This window comes from Molothrus ater, chromosome Z (genome assembly GCF_012460135.2).
Source record: "Molothrus ater isolate BHLD 08-10-18 breed brown headed cowbird chromosome Z, BPBGC_Mater_1.1, whole genome shotgun sequence".
Taxonomy (NCBI): Eukaryota; Metazoa; Chordata; class Aves; order Passeriformes; family Icteridae; genus Molothrus; species Molothrus ater.
The window spans coordinates 23179775-23193099 of record NC_050511.2 but is presented as its reverse complement, the minus strand read 5'-3'; the positions used below and the strand labels follow the sequence as shown (position 1 = coordinate 23193099).

Below are 13325 nucleotides of genomic sequence, written 5' to 3'. Positions count from 1 at the left end.
TTCTGGACTGCAAATTGCTATCCCCTATGCTCAGGATTAAAAGTCTCAGATCTGAAGTACATTCTACCAGCTGTAGGACTAAGACAGCCTGATGATTAGACACATACAGTGTCCAAGCACTTTTTAGAGCTGAAATAAAATTCTCCCACAAAAATATCAAGTTAATAAGAATGTTCTCTTGTAGATACAGCTTTTTATTAGCTGTCACTAATAAGAAACCTCATCCTGCTTGGCTTTTTAGAAGTAAATAGATCACAGTCTAACTGCACTTATAGAGTACAAAAGTTTACAAAAAAGATTCTTTGAAGAAACAGCTTTTTTGTAACATCTGGATTGCCTGATTTACTGAAAGATACAAGTAGATAGAAACTTGAGACACCTGAAATACTCTAAAGAACTCTGAAGACTTTCCAAGTTCAAACCCTGTGAACTTTCACACAAGTGAAAAGCAACACAGTGGGTAAACCATGGTGGGACACCAGATGCCCACAAAGCCATTCTTTCTCTCCCTTTCTGAAACAAGATGGGGGTGAGAGAATAGGATGTAAAAAACCTCATGTGTCAAGATAAAGACAGTTTAATAAAGCAAAAGCAAAGGCTGCATGCAGAGGCAAAGGAAAACAAAGTATTTATTCTCTACTTCACATCAGCAAGCAATGTCTAGCCACTTCGGCAGGAAGCAGGGTTTTAGTATACATAGCAGTTGCTCTGGAAGAACAATACGAAAGAATAAGAAAGAATGCCCACCCATTCTCCTTGTTCTTCACTATTATTGATGACCAGTCATCATATGGTATGGAATATCCCCTTGGTCTGCCTGGGCCATGAGTCCTGGCTACACATCCTTCAAGGTTTTGCCCAACCCCAGGCTGGTATGGAAGGGGGATATTGGAGAGGCAGTCTTGACTCCTATGTGAGCACTGCTCAGCAATAGCTACAACACTGGTGTGTTACAAACACCTCTCTCACTACCAATACAATTTAAGTCTAACTCCTTTTTCAAAACCAAGTGTTTCATGAAATAATTGGAGCAACCTATTACAGATTCCCTATACTGTCAATGTTTGCTTCACTTGACAGTTTAATATTTAATTATTCTCTTAAAAAAAAAAAAAAAGAAAAAAAAAAAAAAAAAGAAAAAAAAAAGGAAACATTCCATTTCCTTGCCTGCTTTAGTACCACTTCGCAAATATCACTGGTAACTCCCTATTTTGTCTGCATCACACTCAAAGGTTTTCAGTATCTTTAGCTACTCCTGGACATGTTCAAAGATTATAAGGTCAGTCTTCTATTGTTACATTTGTTTGATTGTGTATTTGGTCATTTAAAATGTATGTCCCATTCAATTTTGTCCTGAAGTTTTGCATACTGCTCCAATCAGCTTAGTAAGTCTATAGCTGGACACCTTCCTCACAGGCAAGTCGTAGCATACAAGGTACCTTCTTGTAACACCACTCAAGGTTGATAGGTCTGTTAAAAATAACTAATGCTGTGATGTCATACGTGTTTTCCTATTATCTGCATTCCCGTTCCAGGATAAAGTCACACCTTTCTCTACATTAAACTCTACATTTTTCTGATTTGACTCAAAGATGCTTGTATTCACCTCTACATCATCACACTTCTTTTAGTCACTCTATATTTTTCCCTCAGATCCATATCCTTATTTTTTATATCAGAAATAAAGTATTTGTTGGTTTGAGGCTGTACGTAAAATATCATTAATAATTTGGGCTTTTTACCTTTCAATCCATCTGTATAGTTCCATTTCCTATGTTTTAGGAAGAGTAGCTTTGATTTAATTTTTGGCAGCCCTCTTTATTCCTATCACACTTGGCCACAGGAACAGCTGATTTTGCTGACCATTCCTACTCAACTATTCCTCATAGGATAACAAGTAAGTCTCAGGTTTTTTTGATCAGCTTGTAGTACTTTGCCTGACACTTTGCTCTAGCTGGATACAGAAACTCAGAAACCTATAATTCCTTCTGCTTAAGTCATAATTCTTCCCTGTGCAGGAATCTGTACAACATGGTAAGAAAAGTTACACAGCAAAAGACAGGACTCGATTCAAAAAGTTGCTTTTAGTCCTATGCTCCTGGTTCCGGTTTCCTACTTTTGTTGCAAAATGTGACATTTGTAAAAATTTTCTAAAGAAAGGATGTTCTTTGATGTTTCATCTTTGTATACCTTCAAGCCTAATCAACAACAAATGAGATTCAATCTATGAAATGGATAGCGGCTAACAAGCAAGTTCGCAGTGAGGTCCTTGTGTTAGAAAGACTAACTGTAGAATTGCCTTGTTAACGTTCAGGGCTTGACATGTTTCAACGATCTCAGACCCCAGCTGAGGCTAGCAAAGCTTGGGAAGAAGGACACACCCCTGAGGGCAGACCAAGAATGCAAATTTGATGGGCCACAACAATATTCTGCAGGACCACCAAGACAAAGAGTAAACTAATAAAGACAACACAGCAATAGTGTGGAATCAGCTCCAACTGGGTAAAAGGCAATTCTGGCAGGGAGAGACTGTGACCACGGCCCACTGACTTAAAAAATCACTGACCCAGAATAAGAGAAAGGCTGAGCATGTGAACCAGTTATCATGAGAAGGGAGAAATTCATTAACCAATAGAAAGTAGAATACTAATCAACAAACAAACAACAAAGAAGAATATGTCAACGAAGCAGAAAATGTAGAAATAACAATTTGAGTTTGAGGATGAAGTAGCAAGAATGGAGGAAGTTACACAGAACAAGATCCAAGTACATGCTGAAGACTGTCTCCCAGAATGTAACAAACAACAAGAAAAATAAAAAGGCAAATTTAAGATGTGAAGACAGAAGAAATTCTTATTGATGAGTTCTACTTCTAAGTGCTTATAGAAAACATTCTATCATACACTTCAAATTAAAACATTTTAAACTGTTAGCTGGGAAGATATAAACCACAGAAATTTATATATGAAGACCTGTTTTCAACCAGCCTTGTTTCCATATGAGAAAAGCAGCAGGGGAAAATATAAAGAAAAAAAAAATAGGAATTAAACAACAAGTTCTTGATGAATCAATTTGGAAATCAATTGTTACTTGAGTAGATGGTTTGTTTGGGTTTTTAAATATCTTTTCTAACAAATAATAATCCAGGATTAGCAAATATTAGATACTTACAGAGTAAAATATTGCTCCATACATCCACCTTGATCACCAGCAGCAGCAAGCCTTTTTTCTTCTACAGTTAGATATGGTTTCAGTGTAACATCAAAGTTTTTCCCTTTAAGAGCAGACTTAATAGTGCAAGACACCTCAATTATTTTGCCCAGCATTGTGGAGTTTTGTTCCATTCTTTTAAGTGAAGTATATTAAAAAAACAATAAAAAAATCACTGAATTCAACCAAGGTTGCCTGCCAAGAGTGAGGTCTACTCTTAAAAAAAAAAAGAAAATCTTACAAAGTAACAGGATACGCACTCCCTTGCTGTTTTAACTTCCAGAAACAAATACCATATGCAAATTTCAAAGGTCATTTCCCTCCAAAAACAACCCTTATCAGAGCCTCAATGAACAATGGGAAAAGCAAATGCATTTCAGTACTTTGTAATGTAATTTACTGTACAGTACAAGTATTCTCATCTTTTGATCATTAAGAAGTTTTAAGGAAATTTCAATCTTTAAATAAAAATCCTCTAAATAGAAATAAATGTAAACATAAATGTATGCTTTGCAGTCACAGTAGGGTTCATGTTTCTATACCCATTAGTTATGCTGAGTGACAGTTCCTCAATACACAATCCTAGACAAATACTTTCTTTATCACTTACTTCCACTTGCCAGGGGCTCAGGAAAATGCAAGCAACCCTCAGCTGCATCAATACCTTTGCCTCTACCCGTTAAAACTTTGAGAGACTCTACCCTTACAGAGCTAGGTACACATTATAGATGATTGAAATATAAACTTTATTACTTCAGGAGCAACACCAGGTTTGAATAAGCCTAATCTGATAGTTGACAAATTATGTGGAACTATATGAAGCAGGAAAGTAATGGTCCCAACAACAGCAGATGAAAAAAGACCAAACTTTTGGCAGAGTATCAATATATAGTCTCAGCCATTTTCCCTAACAGTAAGAAGAGTAAAAATCACTCTCCAAGAGTGATTAAAAAAAAAACAAACCAGAAAAACAGGAAGATTCCCACCTGTCTGCCCAATGATGTATTCTAAGAACCCTATGAGACTTCCCTTGAGTTCCCAAGCTATAATCTAGTGTCTTAACATCTACTTCAATATAGGCCCACTGTTCTCAAAAGTTGCAAGCTGAAAGCACTGTTATAGACAACAATTAGAAATATTATACTCATATGAAATATTAAGTATGTGCTATGAAATATGATCTTTAGTACTTGTACATCTACCATAAAAGGCAACAAGTCAATTATTAATGTATTAAAAAATCAGTTTCCAGCTGCCTTTGTAATCTTTAGCACCACAGGCTTGTATTCCTAAGTATTACAATTTTTAAGCTAAAGTAGTATAAATTAGAAATGCAAACTCATCACCTAACTTTCACAGCAGGTATCATGCATGAAAGGTTTGCAATGACACAACATGACGGACATCACAAAACACATCCAAAATATGCTCTCCTTGAAACATTGGTTGAATGTTAAGCAGAGGTAGTTGGTTTCTAACTGTCTTCTATGTTTTTATATTTTATACTTGTAGCATTTAAAATATACACTATTTTTTCTTTCTACATGAAAACGCTGCTTTCCTCATATCTTTGTACCATTTATAGATACAATAAGGGTATGAGCATCATAGGACCAGCGACAGACCTACCAGTTTGGATTAATCTTACAGGTGTTTCTACCAGAAAGGAAAAAAAACACCAGTTAATCTTTTCTAGTTCTCATGCTCTTTCTTGTGGCCTCTATTCCTCTGCCATTAAAAAAGGAATAAGCCATGTCTTTACAACTGCCCCAAAATAAAAGAGGATGGTGGGTGTAGTGGTGTGGTAAGTATATGGAGTGTAAGGAACAAAAGAAAAGACAAAAAACAACCTTAGATCTTGACAGTCACAAGATTATACTTTAAAAGCCTGGGATCCTATACCAAAACCACTTTGATCACCTTACTCTGCATGTTGATTATGGCAAAGAGCATCCAAAAGAAAAATTCTGAATATGCCATACTACTGTCAGCAGACACTTGGTCACTAAAACTGGCATCTTGCTGAGATTAAGCCTAGGATTACAGATTCCAATGCACATTGTTACCCACTTCTACAGAAAAAGAAAAGTAGGCATAACTGTACATCACTGAGGTTTCAACAGCTATGTCAGCAATAAATCTGGGCCTCTGTCTCAGTTACTTTGCCTTCCCATAGGAACTATGACAAACTCTCAGTTATACTAAAATATGAATCCAGAATCTGTGGCATTTGCCACTGCATCACCATGTTCCTAAGAACTATTACTAAGAAAACTTGCTCCACTCTGGTAAAGTACACATTTATTTTCCATCAGTTTTCGCAACACCATAAGATTAAATCCACAGATTTTCAAGTTTTGCTACAGTTCTGACATGCCAGTTACTGAAAGAAGTCACCCACTAATCATGAGCCTTCAAAGTAATTAAGCAAAAGATTCATGAGTATCAAAACTGCAACTGAAGCCCAACTAGCAATGCAACAATAACCTTGGGAACAGATGTAATCCCCTCAAGGAAAGGAGAGTGAATTCTAAACAAACAAACCCTGGTGAGACAGAAGATCTTCACATCCAAGTATAGCACTATAGCATCGTAAGGTAAGATATAAGAAGTGGTAAACAAATCCACCACAGGGGAGGAAGCAAGCTTCACCAGATATTATGGAATAAAGCTCTTACAGAACAGAAGTTACAGAAGTCTCATTCCGTTTCAAGCATTTCTAGTTTCAAATTTTCCATCCACTGCATAATTTCAGTTACACAGTAACTGAAGTATCAATTGCACTGTTCTTGCATTCAAGAGACTTCAGTTGGCAGGACATACTTTTAGCCAGAGCATATTAATTTTTTTTTTTTGGCCTTCAGAATGAAATTCAAAATACTGCGGATGTTACCAAGTTTGAAGGAGAAAATACACATTTACAGAGCAGTGTAACCTTAACTCTTGGCACCTGAATAGCAATGAAGTCCTAGGGAACATCCCATGTTTCCTGAAAAATTTTTTTTTTCTTGACATTTTATCGGTACTGCAAATTGCTTAAAATAAATTGGTTTATTCTAGGTCATGCTATTGCATGAACTCTAAACAAGTTTGAATTTAACATTTAAAGAGGAACTGCAAATTTATTTCAGATGCATAAAAGACAGAAGCTTAACTGGCAGCAAATACATGCTGCAATTTGAGTTAATTTTGTTGATTTAGGGTTTTCTTCTAGTAGGAAAGTAAGAAATCAGAGTTTCACTGTGTTTTGGTCTATGCCATAAACTGTTTGAATGACATCTTGTGGTGCTGTTCAGTACTACCATTCTTTTCCATTATAGCATTATATTTACTTCTAATTCACAACACAGAATTCAACTACTACTTCAAGAAAGCCTTGAATCATATGGCTATGACTGTAGCTGTTCTATGGTTTAAAGAGAAATTGAGGTAAGAATTTACTTCTTTTTCAGCCCCCCTGATTTTTCAATCTGAAAAAGAAGCACATTATGCAAAAAGCAAACTAAATAGTTTTAAAGGATAGACTAGAGATGTGAGGGAAACCAGGATGATTGTAGTATCCTGTAAGGGTGAGAGTCACAGAGAACAAAACCAGTTACAGTCTGATCAGAAGCATAATTTAACTAATTTAATTGTTAACTTTGCCACTAATTTCTCAAAGCACTTGCAATCTGGATGTTTAGTTACACTCTTTCCCTCACATCGAGGAAACAGGAAAGTGTAAAATTAAAAATTAAATAAAGCATGTCCCAGTTCTCTGCTGTGAATAGATACAACCTGAGCAACACTTGAGCAACTCAGTGCATCAACACCTCTTAAGTTGCTGCTACCACCATCATCAATGCAGACATGTAAACTATCTATATTTCAAAAGCTCTAACCAGATTGCAGCTAGTGTAACAAAGCAGTTTGAAATCCCTTCTGGATTGGACTGTGATTTGAGCTAACATTATCTGTTGTCATAGAGTAGTTAAAGATACTTTCACCCAACAACAAGAAATGTTGTCTGAAAGGATGAAAAGATTCAGTCTTGCAATTCCACTGCACATAACCATTTCTGACAGTACTCACACCACAAATATGGCAGGAAAACTTCTCCCAGAGAGAAATCTTCCTCAGTGGAAGACAGTTTTCTGAAGGCTGAAAGAATGTCATCAGAAGTGGTGCTGCCACTTAAATGGCTGAATCAACTTAGAGCCTTTCTTGAGGCTAGCGCTCAGAATTTGCAGACATTTATAGATCACTTTGCAGCCTTTCATAATTGTGAAGGAATTATAAGTGAGAAATAGTATCACAGAATATTCTCAGCTGGAAGGGACCCATAAGGATCATTGAGTCCAACTCCTAGTGCTTCCAGTTTTCCCAAAAATATTGAGAAAAGGTTTCTTTGAAAGATACCACCACAGAGGTGGTGTTGCCAGAACCTACTCAATGCTAGTATATTTACATATATGTCCAGGTTTCAGAAACACTGTTTAACAGCATTACAAGGCTGCTCATCTTCTGGCAGAACGTGAAAACCATTCTGGTTTCCTCCAAGTACCAAAACTATCAAGGGGTGGCACAAAAAAGAACAGGTTTCAAAAAAAGCAGAACTAAAAACATGTGGAATTTCAGCCTTGTAACAGCTGTTGGTATGTCTATTTAATACCATTCAGGATGCAGATCAAAGCAAATGTCTAACGCAAATAAATGACAATGCAGTAAATAGGCAGAAACCACATTGAAGACCTTAAAACTGTAAAACTTGCCTTTTGGAGCAAATAAAAAAGCCACGAAAATATAGTGACTGGATTACAGAGAGCCACAGCAAATCAACAATTCATTGTTTGCATCCTCATACGTGCCAAGTGCATGGCAATAAGAACATTTTCACTGTGTGGCACTTCCCATCAGATCTGACAGATTTCAGCTGGAGATATGTTCTGCAATAGCAAGCCCACATTTGTACACTGCATTTAGTTCCTATCCTTGTACTGACTAGAGGGTTCAGATTTTATCTTGTAGACTTATCAGTTCATCCAAACCATTCATTTTTGCTGGGTTGTACATCCTACTGAAACTGGCATATAACCATATTGGTGGGCATAGGGCCATTTTAACAGATGGAGAAAGAAAGTATTTGTGCCAGTGAGCTAGTGGATGCATCAAGTTTGAATATTAGAGCTGGAGTCTCCTCCAAGAATTTCACAAACAGCAATCTATGTACAATCTCTCCATGACTGGTTGAACAGAATATGCCAAGACAAAACTAGATCAATTTAAGACTCCAAGAACACCACTGGCAGCTGTTGAAAGCAAGTTTTTAGCTCCAATGGGTTTGGAAAAGTCTTCTGCACAGAGAATTGGGGAATGAGTATCTTAATGAAATCACCACCTTCAGCTCTCTGCAAAACAGGCTTGCAAATCTCTGCAAAGAAAAATGAGTTTGCAGCACTGCTGAGTTTTGTGACGAATGGCTCAACAAAACCTGTAAGCCAGACCTGCAACAAAGGAATCTAATAAATTACAAACGTATTTTGCTTGGCAGAAATAGTTTAAAGATGCAAATCAGTAAAGTTGAAAATATGTGCTATAAATTTTGCCATCTGCTTCAATACTGCACTTAGCAATTGACATCTACTGATGTTACTCCTATGGTTCACCTCTTAAGTTGTTACATTTTATCAGCTAAAGCAATAACTAGTTTTATTGCTGAAATTATACCACTTCCAAGTACCAAACATTATTATATTCTAATTTTACATGTGGTAAGTTTTGTTTAAAATGCAATTAATATAGATGAAAATCCTCTGTCCACCTGCAATTAGACGTACGCAGTTATAGCTGTATCCAAATATATGCAATTAGCAGGGATTCTGTGTTTCTAAGTAGCTCTCCAGGTACTTTTACATGTTGGAAGGTGGTTAGAATTTTCATTCCTCCACTCAGAGCAATAATAATGTAATAGAGCATAATCTAACTATAAAAATATTCTATTAACTTAGGTGATGTGAATCACATAATATTTCTCTACACTAAACAGGAGATGTTGAGATTCCACCTAGGCAGTGTTTACTGCATGGAGTCCATCAATCTAGAACTAGGAGAAATAGCTTGAGGCCCATATGCTGGATTCAGATTGTACAAAGATTCACATAACCTATCAGCTCTTACAAATTTTCTGCTGAAAACTTCTGTTATGGACAGAGACTTCTCTGGAGACTGTTTCCATTACTCTGGGGACCAGAATCTGACCCTTTCCCTCCTTTTTGAAACATGTGGGACATGGGAATATCTAGAATATTTCAGTTCACAGACAAGTGTCAAACTGCCAACCTGGACACATGAATACATTCTTAAAACATAAATACACAAGTTTTATAAAGGAATACCATACATGCCAGTTCATGTGACAAGTGTGAAAGAGGAAGAGAGGAAGGAGAGCAAAAGGCATTTCCAGTCATGCAACAGGGCCCTTTCCACACAAGAAGGTTCAGACTGATTCATCTCAGGTATGTAAGATCTTTCAATTATTTAGTTATTGAGATGCTTAACAGAATGAACACAAAAAATTCCATTCTCCGAACACCAGATCTACTTCATTCATCTCACTAACCAATAGGCTTTAACAGCACTACATACCAAAACCACAAGTTCTATTTGCCTCTTTAGTCAGGATTAAATACACAAGAAAAAGTTAGCACCAGTATAATACATTTGTTATGAAATCTCTTATTCAAGAACAGTTTTAGTTTAGTAAACACCACTAAGAAATCAGTTTCTGATATACATGTTGTAATACTACAGAGAGATTAGAAAACCCTCCTCCTTACCGCCTCTCTTTTGTCCTGAACACGTAGTCATCTCACAGAAGCAGACCAAAATCTTATTTTTATGTTTTCTATTTTCTTTCACTGCAGTGGACACATACAGTGTATTATCTAACAGGAAACAATGCTTGCACATGGTGTGTGCAACATAATGCACCTTGCTTATATTAAGATAAAAGATCATTAAATAAATAGTTATTTTTAATAATCCTCTAAGAGTAAAATTTTGCACTTTGTCAGGATAAAGATGTCACCAGGAAAGAAATTTTGATCAACTAAGATATTTTCAATACCAATAGTACATGTTTGAACCAAGCTACAACACAAGCATGTACCAAAAATACTATGTTCAGCAATTGAATTGAAATTATATTTTTAATTGAAAGTTAGTGGACAGATTATTGAATGCTAAAGGTAAAAAACACAGCTTTAGCAGGAGAATGACACATAGGCTTTTACATCAAGGGATGTTCAGAGCTTTTAGATGATATGAACTTCAGCAGAGTAGTCCTACTGAAATGTGAGTAAAAAGCCAGGACAAATAATTTATATTAGACCAACTTTGGATTTCAGATTTAAGTGTACCAATACTGATTTGCGCCTCTGTGTGGGCTCATAAGGATCAGGATCAAAAACAACTTATCCTAACAACTTCATTATTTTCTTAACCATTTTGGCCTACTTCTTCATGACAAACAGGGGAAAACAAAGAAAAAAAGACTGGAACTTTTTCAATGAAGTGCTTACAATACTATCTTGATACTTATACATTAACTACATTATATTATTCTGATTGACTGGCAACAGGCAAACACAGGGCTCTGGTCTAACATTACTGCACTAATGTTCTGGGGCGTAAACTATATATGTATCCCTCTGCTGAGGAGTATTTCTTGTATCATCAGTAGACCCAAGGAAGAATTCCACTTCCTCAGCAACAAAAAAAGTTTGCCAAGCACTAAAAAAACACAATAATATCAGACATGAGTATATCAGCAATAATGAGAGACAATCTAGAGAGATCAGCAAACTACCTTTAAAAAACTCTAACAGTAATTTTCATTTAACCCTAAACCCACACCTTCATGCACAAGATGCAAGGACACATCTTGCACTTCCCTGTATTCTCTTATATCACCTTGTGATGAGCAGGTTTCGCACTATTACTAGAGTGAACTATTAGAAATACAATGTACATGCCTGATGAATGACTACTGCGTTTTCCAACTAGAGTGCCACACAGTCTTCTTTTCTAACTATAACTCTCACTTGCAGTCCAATGAGTTTTTCACACTACACAAATCACCCTCCCAGTACAGCATCTGCTCCTCAACTACCCAATCCATACTCAGAGCTTAACCACGCAAGTGTTAAGCTGAAGTGAACTGCGTTGAGTGAATTGTGGATAACACCCTATTTCAGCAAGAACTTGCTTGTCAGCTACAAAACACCACAGACAACGTCTGTTTTCCTCTCAAGTCATTCCTTTAGAGAATTACATTCCTGTAAGGGTAAGAGCAAGTCTAGAGGAGCGATTAATTAATGTGGCATGCTCACGTAGCACAAGCTGCTGGTTCTTCCATACTAAAAGACATCCATATACATACACATGTAGAAAACATCTCAGGACCACAGAGCTGTATTTCCCTATGATCACTGGGGAGCCTCGGGTAGAATCACTCACTTCAGCTTCTGCATTTAATAAAACAGAGAACTATACTCTATCTGCAAAACAGTCCGATGTTTATGAGTTATTTAGAAAATGATGGCCATGTTCAATGAACAGGATACCCTCCACCCCGTGATAAAAAGAAAGTAGCAAAATAATAGTTTGGAAATAAAGTGCTAAGTTGTTTCTGTGGAAGGGATAAGGAAGGGAGGGTGCAAACAACCTAAATCAGCTAAAACACACAGATCCGCAGAAGCACATTTATACTAGAGCAGAGAAAATTTGAACTGGAATCAAAAAGTGAAGTATTTAGCAAAATAGAAAGGGAAAAAGAAATGAGACTCATCTGGCAAACTGAGGAGGCCCATCAGCTAGTGTCTTACAGAGCTAAGCATTAAGAGTGTCTGCAGCTTCATGTTTTCGTGATTTACTCTGCTGTGGCTCACAAATAAACACATCAGTCGAGGTTTCCAGAGCATAGATGTTCTCTTTGTGCAGAACAATCAAACTGAAGACGCAGCAATTGATTTTCTAATGTACATGAGACCTTAAGTTTATGGTGCTTTTTATTGGTTGCTCTTGGAATAGATTTCCAATTTGTTGTAGAATACAATTCCAGCTTAGCAAACCTTTTGATCCTTTCATTTGGACATTCTTCCTCTCCAATCCACTTTTACTTTAAAGAGCTGAAAGCTTTCTGTACCAGTGCACTTGGCTGGGTTTTTTTTACCTTCTCCATTTCCTCATTTTGACTTCTGACCAAGACACTGTTAACACTGTTAACACCCACTTCGAGCTGGCCACCTCGCACTGATCCACTACATTTCCAGCCATAACTATCACAAACACTTCTTTTTACAAACTCTTTTTTCATATATACCCATTTGAAGGCAAAATTAGGACAATTCCACCGCTGTTAGCTGTCGAAACAGAGGAGACTCGATAAGCAGTTTTTCAAACAAACTAAAAGAAACACTTTACAGATAACCCACTATCAATGCACACTTTAAACGCAACCAAACGAACTTTTCCGCGGAGTCACGACGGGAGTCAAGCGGGAGGCGCGGCTTCCCGGCCAGGGCTCCTGGAACTGTCCCTGCCCGTGGGACGCCCCGCCAGCCCAGCCCCGCCCGCCCGCGAGCCCCCTTACTTCTTGGTGTCGCTGCTGAAGAGCCCGAAGGCCGCAGGAGCCGAGGGAGTCACGGTGGGAGCCGCCTCCTGCGCCAGCTCGGGCGCCGCCTCTCCGCCCTGCTCGCTGTAAGTGAGCCCGTTGCCGGACATGGTGGTGCCCCTGCTGAAGCCGCTGCTCGCCCGCCCCGCCAAAGTTGCCGTGGCGGCACCCGCGGCGCTGCCGGCCCGGCGCTCTCCCCGGAAGCCGCGCGGTCACGCGGCGGGGGGCGGGGCGGGGCGGCCCGGACGTGCGGCCGGAGCCGCGGCTCACGGGGCCGGGGGAAGGGCCGGGCGGCGCCGCGCCTCGACCTGCTCGGCCTCTGCCGCGCCCTTAACGTACAAAGCTTGGCCTAGAGCGTCGGCTCGTTTGCTGCTTCTAGGGACCGTGTTACGAATGCCAGTACTCCACGCTGGCGGTAGAAGCAAACTGTTTACATATGCGGCGCCAGAAATACAAAAGGATA

At 38.3% G+C, this 13325-nt stretch overlaps 1 protein-coding gene across 4 annotated transcripts in view; it reads right to left on the bottom strand.

Moving 5' to 3' along the window:
* Positions 1-13015, bottom strand: part of AP3B1 (adaptor related protein complex 3 subunit beta 1) — a 153012-nt gene extending 139997 nt beyond the window's left edge. For 2 of the 4 annotated variants that reach the window (XM_036403598.2, XM_054517948.1), the window contains exon 1: positions 12842-13013. In XM_036403598.2, coding sequence (XP_036259491.1) covers positions 12842-12972 — 131 coding nt within the window. In that variant the 5' untranslated portion in view covers positions 12973-13013. Of the gene's footprint in view, positions 1-3171; positions 3302-12841 lie in introns of those variants that run through there. The other 2 variants (XM_036403599.1, XM_036403597.2) reach the window with 2 other exon arrangements.
* Positions 13016-13325: the final 310 nt, after the last annotated feature.